General features: G+C 46.2%; 1 protein-coding gene across 1 annotated transcript; it reads right to left on the bottom strand.

Annotated features, from left to right (window-relative positions):
- Positions 1 to 1,792: 1,792 nt before the first annotated feature.
- LOC144118507 (uncharacterized) lies at positions 1,793 to 17,261 on the bottom strand. Its single transcript, XM_077651430.1, has 8 exons — positions 17,158 to 17,261; positions 15,195 to 15,267; positions 14,676 to 14,770; positions 9,273 to 9,377; positions 8,268 to 8,315; positions 5,909 to 5,959; positions 3,651 to 3,821; positions 1,793 to 2,009 (listed from the first exon to the last, which is right to left on the bottom strand). The coding sequence occupies exons 1-8, from the start codon at positions 17,236 to 17,238 to the stop codon at positions 1,803 to 1,805; spliced, it is 831 nt and encodes a 276-aa protein (XP_077507556.1). The 5' UTR covers positions 17,239 to 17,261; the 3' UTR covers positions 1,793 to 1,802.
- Between the last annotated feature and the right edge of the window lie 7,082 nt (positions 17,262 to 24,343).

Raw genomic sequence — 24,343 nt, forward strand, 5'->3', positions numbered from 1 at the left:
TGGATCTGCACCAAACCCAGGCCAATCATCCACCGTGGGTATGTGCCATCACTTTTGAGGCAACAACAACAAAAGCGAGAGAGGCATCTTTAATGCGCGGAAGGGTAGAGAGGTCGGCCTGTGTAACAGTCTCTTACGTGATAGACCACACTGGGTTAAAATGAAAAGACAGAAATAGAGAGAAGGTGAAGATGGAAGGTGGCGTAGTGAGCTGCACACGTAATGCGACCTCCTATTGGGACAGTGGCCGCAATGTGGATAACATGAGGCGACTACGTAAGAGTAACGAGTATGGGTTCAACCACGGTTAGATGTGCAGCATGCCTCAAAGAAAAACATCTTCGTCGGCATTGCCGTTTTCTTCGCGGTAGGTAGACTTCGCTGTCAAGTTATCAAAGGTGTAACGAGGTGAAGTCATTTGGCACAGTGACAGCTGAAAATATTTGTCTTGTCTTCCGCGAGCATCGTCTAGTCTGAGTGCGCTTCCCGCTTTGCCTTACGTCGGAGGTTTCAGTCAAAGCGCTTTTTCTCTTCCTTTCTCCCTTTTGCGAAGGACGGGTGCTAGTCCCATGTTTAGTGAAGGGTGAGGTTGGGGTACAATTGTGCGATTTTCTCATGTGTTCTGCTAGTGTTCTGGTATTTGATCTTTGTATATTGCGTCAGATTCCACTGATGTTGGATTTGGCCAGGGGATCGAAGGTGCCCGGGTGTTGTTTTCGCGGGCCTGCTGATGAGCCAACTCATTTCCCTCGATACCAGCATGACCAGGTATCCAACGCAGGGTGATTTTAATGTTTGGATTGCTGTAATAGGATTATACTAGAATGTCATGTACTAGATGGGTTTCCAGTAGTCTGCGTTGTATATTGCGGATGGCTTTGTTGGAGTCGGCATAGATGTTGAGTAAAGATGCTATTTCACGGTAGCTGCATCGTTAACACCCCTCGTTCATAGATTCGCAGCAGCTTTGATGCTGACATTTTCTTTACCCGCTCAGTATCTTTTACAGCGAGATCTGTTTATCTTTGGTATCATTGGAGGAATATGAGGGGTTTCGGGTGACAAAGCTTCGCGCAGATTGTGGAGCGCCGAGACGCATGTGGCCGATCGGAGTGACGCGCATGCGCACATGTCGGAGGGCGTGGCCAGCGAGGATCGGTCACCGCGCCGCAGGCGGAAAATCGCAGCAGCTGGCAAATTGGAGCCCAGTGCGCCCGCCGCAACTGGCCAGAAGGAGCGCCGGAGGCCCTCTAGCGGCCCGGTGAGGCGTAGGCGACTGCCCGTTCAGGCGCCTCACATACCTGCTTGGACGCCTCACAGGCGATTGCTCGGTTGGACTTCTCACAGGCCAGTTTATGATGGCGCCTGGTTGGACGCCTGCAGTCGTAGCGCACGCCACAAGTGGTCGGTAGGACAGTCAGTCTGAGCGCTTCCGGCAGGCTACTGTGTGCATTGTTCCCGCTGAATTAAACCAGCCTGGGACATAAGCTTAGGTTAGCCGTTTTTTTTTAATTGAGCTGTACAAGTATGCACATAAATTAAACAGAATAAAGGGTATTACCGGTTTCCTTTTCTCTACGCGTGGTTCCCCATAGTCTGCGTCCTGTCCAGCACGCTGTTTCCCTTATACTATGGTGCTTCCACTTCAACGAATCCCTTTCTCTACGGGGCTGTTGAGACGGTGGACGCAGGTGTTAAGACGATTTATTTATATTTACAAGATTGTCTAAACAAATAATTCGCTCGTGCAAGCGTGCACAAGCAAATCCAGAGGGAGACCAGGCTCCTGTCGAGCGACGAAGTCACTTGGTGGGGGCGTAACCGACGGTGGGGCTGCCCACGCGACTGGGTGCAGCAGAAACGGCACGGCGGACAGGGGACAGAGCTTCCGCGGGGGGCCAGGGTCTCTGAGGAGGCACCGAGGAGGTCGGGCTTGCCACCCTGCTTGCACCCGCAAGCGGCCGCGCCGTGGGAGGGCTTAGCACCGAGGGACTGACCACCCTGGAAGCCTGCAGTGCGCAAACGACAGCACATTCAAATTTGTTCTGGTAAAACTTGTTCGTACGTCAGTTTTTGGAACCACCCTGAAAATCGTTTATGAAATTATGACAATACAAGCATTTGGGTACACACGTACGTTTTATGCGCGGCCGACCGCAACACTAAAAAGATGAAGCCTTTTTTTCATTAGTAAAAAAAAATTTCAGGGGCGCACTTAGGTCTGCTTAGGTGCAGTAATACGAAAGCATCTCTCTTACTGCTATCGGTTATGTTGCTGCGTGTTCGTTTTTTTATGCGTTTGCCGTTTCCAAGTCGTGTTTTCGCTCTGTTCTACCACATCCGCAGGCGTGGGTCCCGTTGCTAGAGCGTCGAGTAATTAATTCAGTAATTCGGTGATTCAGCAATTGGATGAAACAACCGATGAATGTATGAAGTAGTTCGCTAATTGATGTAATTAATTCGGTCAATTATGATTTACCTAGGTAATTAATCACATTGGTGACCTAAATGAATGCAATGGTATTCAATTCTTTATATAATTAATTCAAAAATTAACTAATTCATCAATTCCATTAATTTTTCGATTATTTTGTCAAACTTTGTCAAATAACATCATTAATCACTATGACAAATGATTAATTACCAATTTAATTAATAATCTCGATGACTTTACTATTCATTTGTGCTAGTTACATAATTATTTCATCAACTATTCTATTAATTACCCCTGTAATGACTGACTGACAGTTCGTGCGGACACGCTCTGATGACAGGTCCTGTACACGCTACTCATGAGACAAGCAGTGCTTTCGCATTAGTAAAGTTAGCCTTGAAACTTTTCGGTGGTTGTTTGTTGGCCATTGCTTCCGACCACTTCCCAGCACCATGCTATGGTGAACAAGCTGGCAGTCTGGGAATGAACGATTCCGTAAAACCGGTGCTTATGTTATATGTGTAAGGTAGGAGAACATTATGAGGACCCAGTAGAAGACGAAGAAGCAGAAGACAGGTCTTACAGAGCACTTGACCTTCTATGAGAACCCCCGTACGTAACCTGGTTGCAACATAATGCAAGCTCACCTAGAAGACAGAGGACCACCGATGTATTTACAGCCGTGCGCTGTCTACAAAGCAAATTCCCTACGTGTAATTAGGAGCCAAGGTTATTCGTGCTGTCCAGGTGAACTTGCAAGAAGAAGCGGAGGTGAAGAAAATAGGCCTAGAACAAACAGTAAATGGACCTCTATGGGATGTCCTGAACTAAAGCAAACTGAATAGAGTGCAAAAATTGGGCTTTTGCGTTAAGGAAGGTCATGCTGCATACCGCAGAGAGGAATATCCCGACGTGACAGGAAATAGCCTCCACGCTTTTAATTCTCATAAATTGATGTTCTTGTCCTACTTCCTACCTCTTCCCTTGTTCTAAGCAGTTTTATTACTTTCCAATTGTTCGTGGTACGCTTCGGACACCCTGCCAGATCTGATCTAAACTCGAGTGGATTGCGGGGACATTGGAATTCTCTGGCTCTGCTGGTGCTTTTGAGCTCTCTTTCGTGAGATAATATAAAACCTATCCAAACTATCAGAAGCAGCGTCGGCTCATCGGATTGGTTTGAGGCCGCTCGTCACAAGAAGAGAGGCGCGCATACCGCCGCCGACTGCGTCTGCTGGCCCGTGGGAGACGTGACGGCAGACCGAGGCCAGGCAGCCGTGGGGGACAGGAGCTCGGCGGGGCTGAGGACACGGGAAATGGGGGCAGGGGTTTTCTCCGCGCCGGCTCTGTACATCTCGTAATGGTTCATGCGGTCCAGCATCACGCACTGCGCGCAGCCGAAGGCAAAAATTACTTCTTGTGACAGCGCCAGGGAATTGCATCGCAAGAGCTGCATAAAACTGAGTCGAGTCGTGCGGTCTCATCTTTAGGGGGAAAGAAAAAAAGGTGATATGAATAAGAAATGGAAAAAGAGCGGGAAAGAAAAGCAATCTGAGGGACTCATAACTACATTACGCGTTGCCACGGCGATACCGTTAGAAGTTGTTGATGCCTTTGCAGAAGCGGCATCACTTCCGGTCTGATGGCGTTATTTTTAAGTCACATCTTCTCGTCACGCGATCTAAAGAAGTCACTCTGACGTCACACCTCATAGACCAATCAGCGACCTTTATGATAAACGACGCCGCATTTTTTCTCTGAAGCTTGTAATGATATCGCAATAAAAAGTAGGTATACTATACAGGCATGTTGCCTGGTTGACTACCCTGCTTCTGAGAGGTGGATAAAGGCGGCGAAGTGCAAGAGACAGAAAAGTTCATGTATACTTGTAAATGGAACATGACCACGGTTACGTGTCCTTTGTGACCAGTACAAAATGAGAACGTGGGCACTGTGTCTATAGCAGCATGCTCAATTCTGCTGCTGTTAATTTCACAAGCAATATTAAATGTCGAATGAGGACAGGAAATCCTAAAGTGCTCCAGAAAAGACCACGGAAGAATGAAGACAAGCAGAAGCAAGTAATTAACAAGTGTAGATAATCCACATGCTGCAGCCGGCTTCTCAATGAAGAAATTTGCTTTAGCCATGGCGCAAATGAAGTTGGAGTCGGTTTAAAAAAAAAAACTGAAGAAATAGGCTAGTTGCCCTTGTGCAAACATTGCCTCTGGAATGGAGAGACATCTCAGCAGGACCCACAAGAAAAAGACACAGGACGGCCACATAATATCAATGACACATGTCTGCACACATTGAAAGAACGTATAGTGCACGGCTGCAAGGTTTTTCGATTATGGAGCGTATTTCTGAGCGTAAACTGTGGCTCTTAAATTATACTGCTTGGTCAATATATTTAAAAAATTTCACAAAATATATCTTAAAAATTTTCGAGTAACAGAATGGAACGATCTAAAATGCTCTTTCACTGTTCACACCAAAGCATAGTATGTTCAGTGTTGCAAACTAATGGTCGGACCAGCTCTCACCATGCGTCATGATGAGCTGTCAATATCAAAGCTACGGCATATCGGATGAAAATTTCGTCTCAAAATTATTAATTTCAGTGGTGGAACTTGTTCCTGTGTATCTAGCAACGACCTTTCATGTTACTCTGAGAAAACCTTCGCCTAGATCTATCGTTGTGTGTATGACTGACGCCTCCTTACCCTACATTACAATACACTGGCCTACAGCACGCTGGGAAGGGACATATTTTGCCCACCATGGTGTTGGACCTTGATTCACAACACTCAGAAGGTCACGGTGTCCCAGGTTCCATCAGATCTAGCTTTAGCAAAGGGAATCACGAACAAGGCGGGCGGTTTCTTCTTGAAAATAAACATGCAGCTAGAAGTCACAAGATTAAGACCGACTTCGAGAACGTGAGACGTGAAGAGACATGGCTGGAGGGCGAAGGGGGTCTTCCTTTTCTTTGCGGTCCACTCGTCTGTCGTGATTAGCCGACAACGAGTCAAAATGTTAGATCAAAAAGAATGTATGTAGGCACCGATCGCATTAAACTTTTGTAAATGTCCTAGTTTCAGAGCGGTGACCTTTCCTGAAGGTTCTGAAAGATACCTTCCTCTAATATCATTAGAAAAAGCGTTTTTGCCTGACGTGAAATGCTGAATCGTCATTTCAGGTCAGAAAACGAGACCCCCAAAAAGCAACCGGCCCCACTTGTGTTCCCAGTTGTGCAATTCTTGCCTCCATTTAGATTGGCTTATAGGTAATGTTCAATAAATAGCAAAGCAGCAAAACGACGGTAATTAATTAATTAATTTAAAATACAATTAATTTATTCATTTGTTTATTTGTTTATTGATTGATTGATTAATTGATTGATAATATGATGAAGGCTTGTTCTAGATAAGGTAGTTAGTTTTATGTGGTGTCGATGCGATTGTTACCTACCTCAGTCACGGTCCATGCAAGAAGAGTAATAAGGACGACGTCCTTCGGTACCTGCGAAGAACAAGCATTCATTGTGCGAAATCGATACCTCCGGAATTTACGTAGTGCTTTACCCGATTTCACCCAATTTTTACTACGCTTTAAGTGCCCTTGCTGCCGGTAGTGGTGAGTATCCTTTACAGTGAGCATTTGTCTATCTCATGTGGCTTAATTCCTCTGGCCTGCCATAGAAATGGCTCAGTGGCTGTGGAGTTTGTCTTCTGAGCTAGCATGCTAACACTAAAGCAAGTGAAATGGGACCAACCCCACCAGCGGGGACCAGTGTCGAATTTAGAGCACATTGCATAGCGGTACTGCACGTAATGTAGGCTGAGTACCAGGCAAGGAGAAATATTCACCCCTCAGAAAACCGGTGGGTACCCGGTGACACTTGGGATCGAACTCCCAGTCTCACTCATGTGAGGCGAATGCTGAAATCACAGGGGTTACAAGGCATTTGGCGGCACAAGTCTGGGGACATTTTTTTCTGCTTCGAAAATGGGGGCGTATTTTCCGATGTTATTTTATCGGCGGACGTTTTTTTCCAGGGTCTGCTTTTCCGGAACCCCTGTGCCTGATGTTCCTTCGCATTTAGTCGCTTAAGGAGTATAGGTTGCAGCTAGCCCCCAAAGGACTAAGCCTTGTAGACATTTAGTCCTGTCCGCCGTCTAATAATTGTTTTTTTTTTGGGGGGGGGGAGTAAATGGCACAGTATCTGTCTCATATATCGTTGGACACCTGAACCGCGCCCTAAGGGAAGGGATAAAGGAGGGAGTGAAAGAAGAAAGAGGTGCCGTAGTGGAGGGCTCCGGAATAATTTCGACCACCTGGGGATCTTTAACGTGCACTGACATCGCACAGCACACGGGCGCCTTAGCGTTTTGCCTCCATAAAAACGCAGCCGCCGCGGTCAGGTTCGAACCCGGGAACTTAACCACTGCATGAGCCACCGCGGCTGGTCTAAGAGTGTGGTTTTGTGGATTCGATTTCCTACAATGACAAAAATTATTGTGTGGAGAAAGGCGAAGACAACACCTTTGTAAGATTCCGGTACGCACCTGTAGAACATAACGTGGAAGAGGTTAGTCCAACACAACCGTTAGCCTCGCATTCTTTTAGTTTACACCCTTTGAAAAGTAAACATGCGCTAAATCCCACGTCAGACTGAGTGCTAATTTAAGTGCTTCAGACAAAGCAAACCAGGCACGGTGGATTAGTGGTTATGGACTTCGGCTGCTGGGACCAAGGTCGCGTGATAGAATCCCGGCCATGGAGACCTTACTTCTATGGAGGCGAACTGGAAAAATTGGAGGAGACACTTAAGCTCCGCCTCAAGGGTATGACGCGATAGCTTAAGCGGGTTAACAGCCATACACGCGGAATTGGTCACTCTCGACTGAACACTCATAGATGGGCAATCATAAAACCCTTGGGAGCCCTCATATCACTCCTGGCGCTGTGGTGCAGCGAATAAGCGATGGCCCTGCAATGGGAGGTGCTCCCAGCCGTGGGACTTGCGTGACCCAAGTTGCTCTTCTCGGGCGACCAGTCATTAGTTTAGCTGCCACCTGCCACGGTGGGCAGCTTCCTGACTATGCGGTGGGCAGGTTGTGATGACGCCGCAAGATCACGTGACCTAAGGGGCCCACCTGCCTCTTATTTGCTTTCTGAGGGCCACCTGCCAGAGCCATGCCCGTGATATTCGCTTACCACGCAGAGCACGCCGACCCCGAATTTTCTGCGCAACGGCGCGTTAAAAACACTTGTATGCTACGGGTTGTGTGTACAGGCTAAAATAGTCCAGGTGGTCTTAATAAGAACCCCTCATCTAAGGCGTCTTTCATAGCTTCATTTTGCAGCTTCGGGGCGTTAAACCCCACATGTCATAAATATATCACCATACACACCGTATACATATCATCCATGCCACACATATAATCACATACATACCATTTTTATATATGTCATGCTTACCATATCGCCAAACCACTCGCCTCTTTAACGCCACGATCACATAGTTCTCGAATCGAAGACATAGTACGTTGGCGATGTTGTTACGAATGTGAATAAGAGCAACGGGTACAGATATTTCAACTTTGACTTCTGACTTATCATAAATAAATTCCTCCTCTTCTGAAGAAGGAAATCTAAGACAGCCACAAAAAGATAAACTACAGTGTTTCATGGAAAACAAAGATTCGGAGGAGTTTTCTTCTGAATGAGGCCCTTTAATTTTGCTTCCACTAAATTACGGTGAATGAAGTTGAAGCAATCCCGCGTACTGAATGCCTGCATCACTTGCTGCATCTACATTACTTACGAGGTCCGGATGAATGATCTGGCGGTACCGCCTTGCCAGGGTATCTTTCTGCGCGCGCAAAAAAAGAAATTGTCAGTGAGGCTAAGCCTAAAATGGTTGAAGTGCGTGAACAGTGGTGCATCCGCCGTGTTTCTCCGTAGCGCAATCTTCGTCCTTCTCTGTGAAACTTTGAACATTTATTTTTTTAAACTTCGATATGAATTTCGGGCCGTTCCAGTATAACTAGCGCCTCTGAACTGATGCTGTTGCTTATGGGCTGATAGTGCAGTGTTAGGTTGGTGGGCGTTTCAACTGAAACTTCAAAAGGGCGAACGTTTGGCCTCTGGCATGGTCATTGGGTAAACTTATCGCTGACAACAGACCGTTTTACAATGAGAACTGCCGAGAAAAGTGAGGCATTCTGCGAGTTTGGCTGAAAACGACGCTGCCTAGAGGTAATTCATACCACGAAACTGCACTCTAATGTGATAGTACATCATTCTAATATGATAACACATCAGACATAGACAGTGCTTGCATCATTATTCTACGTCAACATGCGCAGAGTACTGTGCACCTGGACTCCAAGTGGCGACCCAGTGCAATCATGCTGTAATTGGGCGTCGCGCTGGCTTCGCAGCCACTGGGCACAGCAGCATCGGAAAAAAGCGGAACACTAATCTTTTCAACTGCATGTGCAGTTTACATATTATGCATCCGCATTCTCACACGTAAGCAGTAAGAGTCCCTGCCGAGTTTCTTAACAACCATCAACTTCAGAGTGCATTTATAACTACAGTTACGCACTGAGTTATTAAAAATCAATAACGCCTGACCCACAGTAGGGTTTACCAACCACTAAGATGCTGGGTGAGCTATTCGTTGTTCCTTGACCCTACAAAAAATTCCCTGTGGCTGATTGGAGGGAACCAAATTAGAGTGGAATCAACATCATCAAACTGCGCTTGGCATGCTGCTGTCGTAGCGGCGTGGTAAATTCTTCGTTTCAGGAGGCATTTCGCTTACCACGAGAAAGGAGTCGTAGAAGAAGGATCCCAGGCCGTAGAGGAGGTTTCCTAAGACACGCACGAAGATAATGTTGAACCCGATCCTCATGCTGCGAATGTTGCCCTGTGGAGTACGGTTGCATGAAAGGTTAAATATCTCCCACTTCTTTGTTTATTTATTCTTCTCGTTCGCTCAGCATTTAAGCCTGCTGTCTGGTAGGAGGGGGCGCATGATCAATGATAAATGAAACAATGCTCTTCAAAGCAAACGATACAAGGGCCGAGAAGAAAGACAATATAAAGAGAAAAACAAGCAAACAGGTACTAAGGCAGCATAGGATAAGAGCAACAATATCGAAATGCCCACGCAGATTGTGATGTCAATCACGATGGCACACTATTACAGCCTTTCGAATTCAAAATCAGCTCTTTTTTCCGCAAAACAATAGAGGAGGCTAAAATAAAAAAAATGAAGTTCACTTGATTGTGTTCGAGTCCTTTTCTTTTGCACGGCATGCAATGACAACAGGTTCGTATTCAAGTAAAACAGCTACTCCTGGATCTCACAGTACAACGCAAAAATTAAGAGGTCAATATTTTCTTCTTTTTCTTAGGGGGGGGGGGGGGGGATTCTCCTAAGGTGAAGCAGGGTTCAGTCAAGAGAAGAATTACTAATTAAGTGATGGAAATATTAAGGGACCGGCACGAGGCTACAAGGGAAGAACAAATGTTCCTGCAGGTGCAATATTTGTGAGATGCGTAGCTTTGCTTAGCAGCCACATGGCAGCTGTTCCATGGATGCCAATGAGTTTAGGTGCTCCCTTGACTCACAACCGGTACTTTCAAAAAGAACGAGACACTTACGCAGAGAAAACAGCACGCTTCATTACAAATGAGCTAAAACGACAGATAGGGAAGGCTTTACTCAGAAACAGTTGGCGATTTCTCCCGAAATTTTCACTGGAACAAAGTCACAATGCTAGCGCAGGATCTCATGACGTTCTGTAGATTTTTTTTTTGAAGTGAAGATATTCCCACGGATTTACACTATGTTCGCTACTGGCGGCCGACAGTTGGCCCGAGTTGTTAACGGCCACCGGCTTATCTCTTTCCGAATGAGATTCTTGTCTTATTGCTACTAATCATCATCGTTATCGGTAATTTAGACAGCCCCAATTTAGGGCCGCTAAGCATAGCGACTTATGGTGCCTGGATCGGTAATGTCGCGTGTTTGGGTATAAGTAATTGCACATAAAGGAGTGTGCTAATCCGCAGGATTTAGATTGCAGGTAACCTCCAGCACAAATCACAGGCAGCGGCGTCTCGATGCCTTGCGTCAAGTTCGCTCCCAAACCATCCAAAATTTTAAAAAATTGGCCGCCTATGGAAAAAATGAAGATTTATTAGAGCCGGTTGGATGACGTCTACAGATGCATTCGCTTATTCACATCGGCTTCAAACAGAACAGAGGCTAGGCTTTCCACTGTCAAATACTGGGTTTGTCGAAACAGAGAGAAAACTTGCAAAAAAATACTGATATTTCCGCAACAGGATTCCACCATTTTACGTTATATAGGGCTATAAGCCGATGTGTTCAAACGCATGTGTAGAGTCGTGTTCTTAATGAAAGGGAAAAAAAAATTTGCGCAACAATGCGAATGTTCCCGTTATTTCTGCTCTGAAGTTGAACTACACCGCTGTCCTGAATTCCTTATGACGCCTAGCGTTCCGAGAAGAGATCGTGTTCTGAAATCACATGATCTCAGACTGTATAATGGGTCCTATGCATTCATGTGGAGTATAAACGCAGTTCCTCCAATTCATTTTCATTTTGTTTCTGCCTGCATAGCTCTGTCTTCATAATTTTTAAGTTCTTTTTGCCGATTTGCACTTTTCACAATGCGTTACTGGCATTCAGTAAAAAAGAATAAAGTAGTGATCACGCATGTTAGAGCGGGAAAAGTGCCGGTGACTTTCTTTTTTTGCAGTATGCAAAGTTTTATTTACAAACTAAACAGTACATCAAAACCTGTTTGGCCCATAGACCTTCACATGTCCCGTCGCATAAAAAAAATGAACTGCACATACCCAACAATTCTAGAAGAAAGCGCTTTTCAAAAGGAAAGAGTTTATGAACACAATTATTTCATCTATTTTAAGATTTCACTGAATCATTTAATGTATCAGCAGATCTCCCTTCAACAGGCTTGCATTTTTTTACTATTAACGCCCTGGCAGGGGACACGAAAGAACAGCACACGTCAAAAGAGCATGCGTCAAAACAGCGCACAAGAAAGAGCACAGCACAAAACAGCACAGCGACAAAACGGCACAGGGAACCAACAGCATGGTGACAAGACAGCACAGGGAAAAAACAGCCCGCGTCAGAACAGCACGCCCGACAAAACAGCACAGCGACAAAACAGCAAAGCGAAAAAACAGCATGACGACAGCAGAGCGGGGGGAAAAACAGCACGACTACAAAACAGCACATCGGAGCAAGGTGCAGCTGCTGGGTGGGTGATCTATCATAGCCATAACCGCAAACGATAAATCGAAACACATGCGGCAGCGACCTTTGGAGTTAGCGTGTTTCGCTGGTTCATTAAGAAGCAGGGCAGGCTCATTCATTGAGTAAAAGCATTGCTTATTTATTTATTTGTGACGCTAAAGTTGCCACATGGGACAACTTTGGGCACTGGTGGGTAACAGCGTTGCTTGAACGGTGCATTTGGCAGAAGCAGTGGTTATATAGTCCTTGCTTGCTTGGCTTCAATGATCTAGTTTCTTTCTGCATTATATGTAAGAAGAATCTGGAAAGCTGAGAGATAAAATGGCCCGGGCATCTGCTCTGTGGTCAAATGCCCCGGATAGTTTATCTTGTCCTATTTGCTGGCTATGTTCGGTTTCCTTGGTTGCTCTCGACGCATTACATGCCGCTGCACGCAACCGCTTCCTTATTCGATCAGCAGCATGCATGGCATCTCTCCCTTGATTCACTTTTTGGCGTGTTATAGCCTTCGCCCCCTCTTCAGCTGTAATAGCTATCATTCGCGGTGATGACGTGTTCTAAGGCGTAGAGAGAGAAGCTACCAATTAGAACAGGGAAAGCGAGAGGCCGCTGCGATGGCCGAGTGCTCTAAGCCATCGAAAAGCTTAGCGCGTCTCTATTTCGAACTCAGATTGATGTATTATCATTTTTTCTGCTTCGTACTGTTCTTACGCCAAAGTTCTAAAATTCCGAAGCATGAAAATGGCACCTAACAGCTGCAACAAATATAATAAAAGAGGAACGAAAGTGTGTAATGGACAATACGCATCTAATTTTAGTTTCATGCAAAAGGATTGGGATATCGAACTGATCTTAATTTCATTGAAGCGATCGCCACTACACTAAATGAATCTATTCGTTATTTTTGTTCACGAAACACAGAACGGTTGCAGTCTGCAGATAACCTAAAGTATGTTTTATTATTGAAGCATACGGCAACCTAACATGCGGAATAAACAGGAAACAGAAAAACTAAGTTAAGTTAGACTCGAGCTAGTTAGAATGGAGTTGGAATCTAGCTTGCTTGCGCGCTCTTTCACTCGCCCACGTGATCAGTCCGTATGAGCGCTGCGTTATTTGCTTTACAACAACGGGTCCCTACACCTGCGCAGCTAAATTTCACTGAGGAATGCTGTACGCATTTTACTGGACTTAGGGAGTGCACTTGTTGTTTCCGCGGGATTTCATGAAGCTGGCTGCATACTGATTGCTGATAATGTGCTTTGATAAATTTGGCCACATTGGGTTAAAGAACATTCAACGTCGTAGCTATCACTTAAACACATAACGATATTATACTAAGAAGTTGCGCTTCTAGAGTAGTTTGTACGATGATATCAGTTACGCCTCAGGTCAGTATTTTAGTTCGGGCGGCTTTTTTTTTTAATGGTAGTTTTTAAATACCCTGAAAGGAAGCCCTGCGGTTGGCGGCCCTTTTTACGGGTATCTACCAGAAATATGCTCAGCCTGAGACTCTTGTCTGAATAAATGTCATAGTACTACTACCACTACTATCAAGGCTGGAGCCATCCCATAGGGATAATTATCACCAGCCTTCTTTGCTGTCTATAATGAAGCAAACCATAGCATATTACCAATTCGTTATTCTTATTTTTTTCTGCTGCACGCTCCCAATCTTAAAGCCCTATTTGGCCATAAACACCTTGTGAAACGAAATTCCCTGCGTTTGTTCTACAACTCTGCTTCAGTAGACTCCCACCTGTGTTTGTTATGTTAGGTGTGTGTGTGTTTGTTAGGTTTTCTTTTGGTTCCTGAGCAAAAGAGTCAAATTTGGCGGAAGTTGCTGTCTTAATTAAGATTGGCTACCAAGCGAAAAAAGTAGCTTTGGTCATATGTGGCGAAAATTAATGTTTCGAGATAACTCTCTTCGAAGGGAAAAAAGGGCTTCCATATAAAAGTACACTCAAGAAATGCCCGCTGAGGCATGAATTTTCAGGTCAGCTGTGCAGCCGATTTAAGTAATGTAACCGCCGGTCAGCCTCATACAACCAGTGGGCAGCGTCCTGGTTACGCACCAAACAACCTGAAAATGTCGGCTCGTGAAATCCTGCTTTCTTTAAAGGTAAGCATCGCATACTGGATATTTTCTGTGTGTGAAGGCCCTGTATCTCGATGCAAACAAAATTGCTGAATATTAATTGAGGACAGCGAAAGTTCTCAAGAATTAGAGCTTCTGGTACACCCAGAGCCCTTTGTCGGGCGTATTTGCCAGAATTCAGCACCAAGATGGTCAACCCGCAGAATCGATGCTTCCAGAACTTCTTCGGCGCTATTGATTCCATTACACTGCATAGAAAATCCGGTATTTGAGATCGCGATTATTACCCTGCAGTGTTCCTTATCGATTCTGTGAAACGAGCATTCGCTAACTCCGGAGGCCGCTGCCGCATGTGTTGATTTACCGTTTGCGGTTACGGCTATGATAATTCACCTCTCCAGCAGCGCTGCACCGTACTCCGATGTGCTGTTTTGTCGTCGTGCTGTTTTTTCGCTGTGCTCTTTTGCCGCTGTGCCGTTTTATCCGGCGTGCTATTTTGACGCGTGCTGTTTTTTCCGTGTGCTGTTTAGTCGCCATGCTGTTCTTTCCTTGTGCCGTTCTGTCACTGTGCCTTTTTTCCCGGTGCTATTTTGTCGCTGTGCTGTTTTGTGTGTGCTGTTTTTTTGCTACTTTTCAGAAGAGTAGATCATTATCTTCAATATTTCTACAACAGCACCTAAAATTTTTTCAATATTCACAATTTTTTTCCCAAGAGTGTTGAACATGCCTATATATCCACACTCAAAAATCCGTCCTCCGGAACGCACGCAGTACTGAGGCGGAGATATAAGAAGCTTGGAGGGGAAGCCTACCTTGGAAGCGGCCACGATCCAGTAGATGATGACACCGAGCGTGATAAACCGGAGCGAGGCGTAGGTGCCGCCCATGATCCAGATGTAGGGTCGCCCTGAGCAGAGGGAATCACTGTTTAAAGCAGCCAAGTCGTGCGTATTTCATAAAAGTAAGTATCTACCATCGGTGCGGCATTGCGTAAGGCTCTGCAACGCTTCACGTCAATGTGCATGTGCGTCCCTCTGGAACATATTCATGTAGCCTGGTGCGTGATTGACAGCTCTTGAGGTTTCAATTTCCTTTTCGTTTCCACAGACAAGACACCCAGCTTCGGAAAACGTCTTCCGAACCCAGCTAGTACACGATGCATACGTCCGGCCTCATGCAGTATCGCTGTTTGTTCAAAGGCCAGCGCTTATTTCAGCACGATGCTCTTCTTTCTGCTGCCCCCCCCCCTCCCCGCCGCTGCTCTGGAGAGACGCTCTCAAATCACAAGGGCTGTCCAGGTTTATTAAATCGAGTCCCCGCAGTGTGCTTACTGTGGTATTCTGTGTTCCTGCCGACGACGATTGCCGATGTGACCTCCGAGACTCCGGCGAGGAACGTAATCAACTGCGAAGATGGAAATGAGTCCGCTGCGTTTTCAATCTTGCGCATATGGTGCAGCTGTCGTGTCACTTCCTTGCTTGCCCTCCCTTTCCCCTTCACCTTTGGACTGGTAGGAAGATTGGTAAGGGCACAGAGTCTTAGAATTTTATATTTTTAAAGCGATAGAGTTTCAGGCTGCCGTCCCACAAAAAATTTCCGGCTTCTCTATATTGATTTTTCCGAATTGGTCAATTACCTGGCGACGTCATTGGGGTCACGTGACCCAAATTTGTCAGTTTAAGAGCACCGCGAAAAAAAATGTGAGACCCTATAATTTTGGAAGTTTCCCCCCACAAAAAAAAAATATGACTAAGGACCCCCGAAACTTTCACGTAGAACCACGTTAGAAAATGGATTAAGAAGGATTAGTGGGCCGGATTAGTATAATTTCATGATAATACCATGGAAGGCACTCAAAAATTCTAGAAGGTGATGACTCATGGTGCAATAGAACCAATTCCAAATGGAGTTTTGGCGGCAAAATCGCTAGACGAACATTAGACACTTATTGTGGGCACCGCTGCAGGCAACCCAAATGCTGTCGAAAAATGCTGTCGCAGAAGACCTCCAAGTTTTTTTTTATTATTTTTCCTCTATACATGCCCTAACCGCAGTGCAGTGCAGATCATAATCAACAGGGCCCGATAAGCGATAAACTAACTGTCGCTATCACATAAATCGAAAGTTCGCTCCTAAAATGGTGTCTTATTCAATTTTATGTGATTTCCGATTTTCTTTATGTGCAGTGCCATTCTGAAAAAAATTAAGCGCAGCAGAAGGGACGATATGCACAAGATGGGGCAAGCGCTGTGCCTTCTCCTATATTATCTGCCTTCTCATATGCTTTGAATTTTTCGCAATGCTATACAAGCCGGCCCAAGAGTCACCTTATCATCAGCAACCGATAATTTCTTTAATGCGGATGGACATACTAAAGATTGCGCACCTGATAGCGTACACTACACTACATCCCGCTCAGATAGGAGGATAGGTTATCTGTGTTATCAAGCTGGCAGCTTCGATGAAAGAGGATCAACAACCTCTACTGAATGCACGGACTTCTATAGGCAATCTTGGGAAAACCATTTGTGAACAAATTCCATCCATCATTTATTGTGCGTACTTGGGAGCTCCTGACCCCGTTTGCTACAGACCATTATTCCATACCTATGGTCATCTTGACACGTCGATTTCGGCCTTGCCAATGCAAAAATATATATAATTATAATTGGTTTTTGGGGAAAGGAAATGGCGCAGTATCTGTCTCATATCGTTGGAGACCTGAACCGCGCCGTGAGGGAAGGGATAAAGGAGGGAGTGAAAGAAGAAAGGAAGAAGAGGTGCCGTAGTGGAGGGCTCCGGAATAATTTCGACCACCTGGGGATCTTTAACGTGCACTGACATCGCACAGCACACGGGCGCCTTAGCGTTTTTCCTCCATATAAACGCAGCCGCCGTGGTCGGGTTCGAACCCGGGAACTCCGGATCAGTAGTCGAGCGCCCTATCCACTGAGCCACCGCGGCGGTCCCGTCGCGCCGTCCCGGAAATTGGGGCATGAATCGCAACGGAAAAGCGAAGTGCTGAAAAAAAAAGGGAAAGGCTAGCATTTTTTCTCTTGCCTGATGAATTACTTGCGAGCGCGGCTCTCCTCGGACGATAATAATAATAATTGGTTTTTGGGGAAAGGAAATGGCGCAGTATCTGTCTCATATATCGTTGGACACCTGAACCGCGCCGTAAGGGAAGGGATAAAGGAGGGAGTGAAAGAAGAAAGGGAACGCAATTTCGCGGCGATGTCATTTATAATCGCGCCAAAAGGACGCATCAGCTGCCATGGAAGCAGTGTGACTCACCCCGTAAATGGCCATTAAAATACGAATGCTGTCACGGGTTTCGAAAAAGTACCACGATGGTCCTGAATCTCTCCTCGCCATAGTCGCTGCCAAGGAACGCTTTCTCTTCTTCTTTCCTGCTAAAAGTGAGAGCAAGTGGTTCGCACTTCCTCCTCTTTCGCCTGAGTGGACTATAGAAGTCCAAGGAACTCCGTCTTGAATTCCGCTTTAGCTTAAAAATAATAATACAAAAAATTTGGCGGGGACAGTTTAGTTTCGCCTTAAGGATATCACGCGATAGCTTTAATGGCCACATATGTGGAATTGGTCATTCCCAACTTTACATTCACAAGTACCTGGGAGTCCTGACACCATTCCTTCCGCAGTGGTACAGCGGTTAAGGAATCCACCACGGCCCAGAGATGACAGGTGCTGCCACCGGTGGGAAGCAACCTCTCGCGATCAGTCATTAATTTAACAGCCACGGGCCACGCTGGTCACTTTGCCCACAATCCGCTGGGCAGGTTGTGACGACTTCTCAAGTTCACCTGACCTAGATGGCCCGCCTAGGTTGCTTCTTTGGCGGGTGGCCACCTGGGCCACCCTACGCCACCCTACTTTTCACTCACAACGTTGAAAACTCCGGCGCCTGATTTTCTTGGCAACGGGGCTTTTAACGCTAAAGCGTAAATACTTAGTGAAAATAGTTTTGTCCTGCAGTGGCAAAGGGCAGGGTTAATTGGAGAGACAGAAATGAGAGGGTGTAGTCAGGCTGATGGTGATAGTGATGGACGCAATTTGCAAATTGATGACAGCAACGGAAACAGTGATGATGATGATGATGATGATGATGATGATGATGATGCCAATCGAGTCTCCCTCTGGCAACAACAAAAGCATATAAACACTCGCATGCGTGTTACTGGGCGTGAACGAACGTGTTCTCACCGTATATAAGATAAACGAAAGAGAGGAGTGAGGACTAGTCGATGCAGGCTCAAATCGGTCTTCTTCGATTCATTCGAAACGAAAATAACGTTTTTCAAATCAGTTGAAAGCATAAAATGTAAGCGGTCCTCGGTTCGTCTTTCTCGCAACAGAACTGCCACAGCCTGCATTACGAAGCAGGAGGGATTCCTTGGCATGTTGCCGCCAAGGCTGCTGCCATGCACACTGCGCCACGAGGTGTTCAGCCAACCGGATGTGACGTCAGATTCCTGGACGCCAGGCCTGTCGTACTAAGGTGATGCTGATACAAATCACCGCCGCTCGGTTAAAGGAGTTCTCAAAGATGTATACCTTTAGTAGACTGAAACATTTTTGACAGCGGAAACAAAGAAGCTGCAATTCTCTCAGAATCCGGAGAATCGCGTTCGGAGCTATTTGGTAATTCCAAGTGTTGTGTCTGCACTTCATTTATTGCACAACTAAGAACATGGTACAATATTGACACACAACATTGAAGCCATGCCGCCGGCACCACACACACACACCCGTCAATACACACCATGCAGCTTGTGTCCACAGTTGCCAACACACGCATGGTACGCCGCTGCTTTTGGCACACAACACTTCCTCCCTTGTAATTTTTTTTACAAGTCCAGTTTCGATGGTGGTCGACGTACCCTCACTGGGCGACCTGCGATAGGATCAGGGAGGCTCACGGGAACTGCTACCCGAGGAGTATTAAGTTTGTCTTCTGGTGCACTCACACATGGATCACGTCGAGGTGATGCAGATTTGTTTTCATCTGGAACACAAGCAGTAGATGTCTCGCTGTCCGCGGAGGTTTGCATACTGGGTAGGAATTCAGGTTCCGAATCCAGATGGCGTTTGTCGTTGGTGTGACCCTTGCGCAGTTGATCAGTGTGACGTTTCCAGGTTGTTCCCCCAACTTCCACTTCATATGATAGAGGCCCTGTTCTGGTTGCGATTGTTCCGGGCACCCATTTACTTGTACCCCTATAGGAGCGCACAGAAACCTCTTCCCCCTCAGAAAAGGAGCGCTGAGGCTTACTTGGTTGAGATGACCCTTGTTTCTCATACGTACGTCCACCGGGTTGTGGGCGTAATAGTGACAGTCGAGTGCGTAGCTCGCGCCCGAGATAAAGGTTTGCTGGTGTCTCACCAGTAGCACAGTGGGGTGTCGTACGGTATGCCAAAAGGAAGTTTGTCAACTTCTTGATGAGGGATCCCTCTCCTTTCATGGCCTTCATACTGTGCCTGAAGGACTGCACGAACCTTTCTGCAAGACCGTTCGTCGCCGGGTGATATGGCGCGCTAAATGTGTGTCGCACACCATTCTGCATGAGAAAGGTCCGAAGCTCTTCCGATGTGAATTGAGGACCATTGTCCGTGACAATGCGTTCTGGAATGCCGTGAGATGCAAACATAACGCGCAGTGCATCCACGGTGCACTCTGCCGTAGTTGAATTCATCACATGTATTTCAGGCCATTTTGAGAATGAGTCAACAGCGATAAGAAACATTTTGCCCAGGAATGGCCCTGCAAAGTCTAAATGAACTCGGCGCCATGGTTCACTCGGCACTTCCCACGGGTGCAGAGAGACCTTTGGTGGCATGTTGCTCTCGCTGGAGCACCCTGCACATTTCTTAGTGATGGCTTCGATATCGGTGTCAACAGATGGCCACCACACAAACGAACGTGCAAGCGCTTTCATTTTCACAGTGCCTTGATGTCCAGAGTGCAGGTCGTTGAGGACTGTTTCTCGCAATACAGCTGGAATGACAGTTCTTATGCCCCAAACAATGATGCCGTGGTGTAAAGAGAGTTCATCTCTACGCCTGTAGAATGGAAGGATTTCGTTGTCTCGTTTGCACGAGTCCCACCCGTTCAAAACATGGTAGCGGACTCTCGATAGCAGACGGTCACGCTCTGTGGCTTGTCTGACTTGATGAGCTGTTACAGGTAGTTGCTCCATTTGGTTCAGGTAGAAAAGTTCAGCTTCATCTGGTTTGTCTTCAGGACTGTCCGGAAGAGGAAGGCGTGACAATGTATCTGCATTGGCATTATCCGATGACTTGCGGTACTGAATCTCGTAGTCGAGCCCAGCTAGAAACAAGGCATAACGTTGAATGCGTGCAGCTTGCATCGCAGGAACACTGCTGGTTGGGCCAAAGATATGTGTCAGAGGCTGATGATCTGTGATCAGCTTGAAGTGTCTTCCATACAGGTATGCATAGAACTTTTGTATGCCCCAGACAATGGCTAGTGCTTCTTTATCTATCTGAGAGTACTGCTTTTCCGAAGCCTTCAAGGTTCGAGATGCAAATGCGATGGGTCTTTCACTCCCATTAGGCATTTTGTGCGAAAGGACTGCTCCGAGTCCGTGGGGGCCAGCATCACATGCTAGACGTACTTCCAGGTTCGGGTTGTAGTACACAAGGACAGTTTCTGAGGCTATAATCTTCTTTGCTTGCTGAAATGCCACCTCACATTCTTTTGTCCACTTCCATGGTGATGATTTCTCCAGAAGTGCATGCAGTGGTCTGAGAAGATTAGCACTGTCTGGAATAAACTTCCCGTAATAGTTCACAAGGCCAAGGAATGACCTCAACTCAGACGTGGACTTGGGTGTAGGGGCACGTATCACTGCCTTGATCTTGTCCTCTGTCTTGTGTAACCCGGTTCCATCGAGCTTGTAACCACAGTATGTTACGGAGTCTTCAAAGAACGAACATTTCTGGAGGTTAGCTCTGAGCCCATACTCTTGCAGTCTTCTTAGCACTAGCTCTAGGTTCTTGAGATGAGAATCTTCTGACTCACCAGTGACAAGAATGTCATCTTGAGTAGCATGGCACATTGGGATTCCCTGCAGGATTTGATCTATTGCTCTCTGCCACACAGCTGGCGCAGAAGAGATGCCAAAAATCATTCTGTTGTACTGATACAGCCCTTTTTCTGTGTTGATGGTCAAGAGCGGCTTGGACTCATCGTCTACTTCCATTTGTAGGTAGGCTTGTCTCAGATGTATCTTGGAAAACTTCTGTCCTCCTGCTAACTTTGCAAAGATGTCCTCAATGCGGGGTAAGGGATACTGGTCCACCACCAAGTGAGGGTTGATTGTGGTTTTGAAGTCTCCACATATGCGGACAGTTCCATTTGCTTTCACTACAGGCACTATGGGCGTGGCCCAATCACTGTGATACACTTTTGTCAGGATGCCGACTGCTTCCAACCGTTCAAGCTCAGTGTTCACTTTCTCCTTCAAGGCATAGGGCACCTGTCGTGGCCTGCAGAACTTCGGTTGCACACCACTTTGAAGACGCAGTTTCAGTTTGATGTGCTTGAGTTTTCCAATGCTATCATCGAAGACGTCCCTGTGTTCTGCGAGGATCTTGTTCAGTTGATCTGCACGTGGCCCCAGTTGGTTGTCGATCCTCAATACACTGCTCAGCTCGAGAAGGTTGAAACGATTAATCCAGTCTCTTCCAAAGAGCGGAGGTCCTGGAGTGTCGACTACAAAGAACTGCACGCGTTGCGTTGACTTCCCAAACGTGACATTGGCTGTTGCCACACCGTTAGGGCTGAAGGCTTGACCAGTCAGCGTCTTGAACCGTACTGAAGTTCCCTCCAGAGGCAGATGAGAGAGATGCGCTTCGTACGTGGTTCTTGGCACAAGAGAATACTTGGATCCAGTGTCCATCTCCATTTCCAATGTGTGCCCTTCGATCTGTGGCTTCAGCCCGATCGGACTGCTTTTGTTCCCAACGTCGACATGTGCCAGAAGTTCAAATGCATCACTGTCTTGTTCAATGGCATGCACTTGACTTTTTGAAGCCTGCCTATTCTTGTAAGTAAGGATTTACCGGCGTGGTGCTCTATTGGCGTCGCTTGACTTGCTTTTACACGCGGTACTAATGTGGCCAAACTTATTGCACTTGTGGCAAACACTTGTGAGAAACTTGCATTTCGACGGTGGATGCCCGTTGCGGTCACACCTGTAACATCGTCGTGCTTCCTTCTCGACATGAGCCACGGAAGCCGGCACTTCTTCCCTGCTTTTGAATTCGGCGATGTCCTTCACGGCAAGTTCATGTGCTACTGCTTCGTCAAGGGCGTGCTCTAGCGTAACCTTTTTTGCGGTTAGCAATCTCTGCTGGACTTGCACGTAGCGAAGACCGCACACAAATTTATCCCGCAGTGCCTGGTCCAAAAATGACCCAAAGTTGCAGTTCTGTGAAAGCCGCCGCAGTTCTGCCATATATTCGTTAGCAGACTCGCCCTCTCTCTGAAGTCTCTTGTAGAACCGATGTCGCTCAGACATTTCAAGAGGCACAGGTGAAAAGTAGTCTCCCAGGTACTTTTTAATGTCTGCGTACGTTTTCTCTGAGGGTTTGTTCGGCGTGGTCAGCTTGCGAAGGATAGCGTAAGTTTTCGCTCCCATGCTTGTAATTATAGCCGCTACCTTCTTCTCTTCCGGTAAGCTGTTGAGCGCGAAGTATTCGTCCGCCCTTTCTATATACGACGACCAGTCTTCAACAGTGTCATCGAAACTGTCGAGCTTACCGATTAGCGCTGCTTGAGCTGCCATTGTTCTCCCGCCCAGCGTAGGGCTCGCAGAGTTAGGCCTGACACTTCGTGTTTGTCAATGCTCTTCTTGGGGCTGCCAGTTACTGTCGCTTGATGTGGTGATCTTCAGGCCGTTCTTGGAGCGTTCTTGATCCGGCCCTCGTCGCCATTTGTTGTGTCTGCACTTCATTTATTGCACAACTAAGAACATGGTACAATACTGACACACAACATTGAAGCCATGCCGCCGGCACCACACACACACACCCGTCAATACACACCATGCAGCTTGTGTCCACAGTTGCCAACACACGCATGGTACGCCGCTGCTTTTGGCACACAACACCAAGGTCATACCAACCTTACCTTAGAAATGCTATTACGTATCTTCGATTTTATTAATTGCTGCTGAATTCTACAGCCACATTGTTAGGCCTCCGTGGCTACTGGTTGGTTAACCATGTGGGGAATGTCTTCAACCATGCCTTATTCAATAAACCAAAATTCGATAGCATTTGTGGAAGGACATGTGTATATGCCGTCTGCGCGAGTCACTTAACTAAAGTCATCTCGATGCATCCCAATAAAGCCAAAATACTGCTAGGACTTCTGTTTCCAGCCAAAAGCAAACTAAAATTAATGCACTTCACACCAATGCGCATTCCCAATCTTTGTCCTCATTAATTCCTTCGAAAGAGAGGTTTCCTTTAATTCTCTCCTTTCTTTCCTAATTCCTCCCAATTTCCATCGAGAAAAATGTTTCGCTTTCAGTGTTCTCTTTTTTATTACTAATTCACTTGGGGCGCCCACTGATCTAGTAATGAACAACCAACTTGTCCAGGAACATGTGCTGAGCGCTATATATAGTGACATATGTGAATATCTCCAAAAGTTGGGACGGCATGTCCTTAATAGTACTCGGTTCAGCAGGCTCAATTATTAACGGAGAGAAATTCCCAGAGCACCCCAAGGCGACGCGAACCCCAGTCGTTCGGAGCGTTGCGTGTCCAACAATCTTGAACAAAAACTTTGAAAACTGAAAAACTGTAGGATAGTGTTATATAAATATTGAAGGTAATGGCCCATTCTCCCGATATGTAGCAAAATCCTTCTTTTATAGCGTTTCCATCGCTCGCGTCGAACAGTTAAGGCTGCCGTAGAAAACAAATGCGAACGCTTTTCCCGATAGCAAAAACGTGAATAGCAAAAAACAAAAACAAAGCAAAGTCTGCCGACGGGAGATCTACTGATACATTGATATAATAAAATCTTACAGTATATGAAAAAATTGCGCTCATAAACTTTTTCCTTTTGAAAAATACTATTGTCCAGTATCGTTTGGTATGACATGTCCCGGTTAAGGGCGAGACAAGCAATTGAGCCAAACTTACACTCGCTGTTGATGCAATACGCGCTTCTACGGATCTTAATATACGGCATAGTTCGTGCCGCACACAGTGACTGGCGGCACGCTGCAAACCCATAATGACCACTGCCAGTCAGTGCACACCACCGACTCCTACGCTATTACTGCCGTTGTGGTGGTACACAATCTGTTTACTGCAGCTATAAAACAGAAGTACTTGAGAACAACTGACTGAGAGTGTTAATGAAATAAGCCTTTCATCACAATAGTTTGTTTACACTTTCCGGTTTATATTGAACAATTGCATA

The sequence above is a fragment of the Amblyomma americanum genome, chromosome 2, assembly GCF_052857255.1.
Source record: "Amblyomma americanum isolate KBUSLIRL-KWMA chromosome 2, ASM5285725v1, whole genome shotgun sequence".
Classification (NCBI taxonomy): Eukaryota; Metazoa; Arthropoda; class Arachnida; order Ixodida; family Ixodidae; genus Amblyomma; species Amblyomma americanum.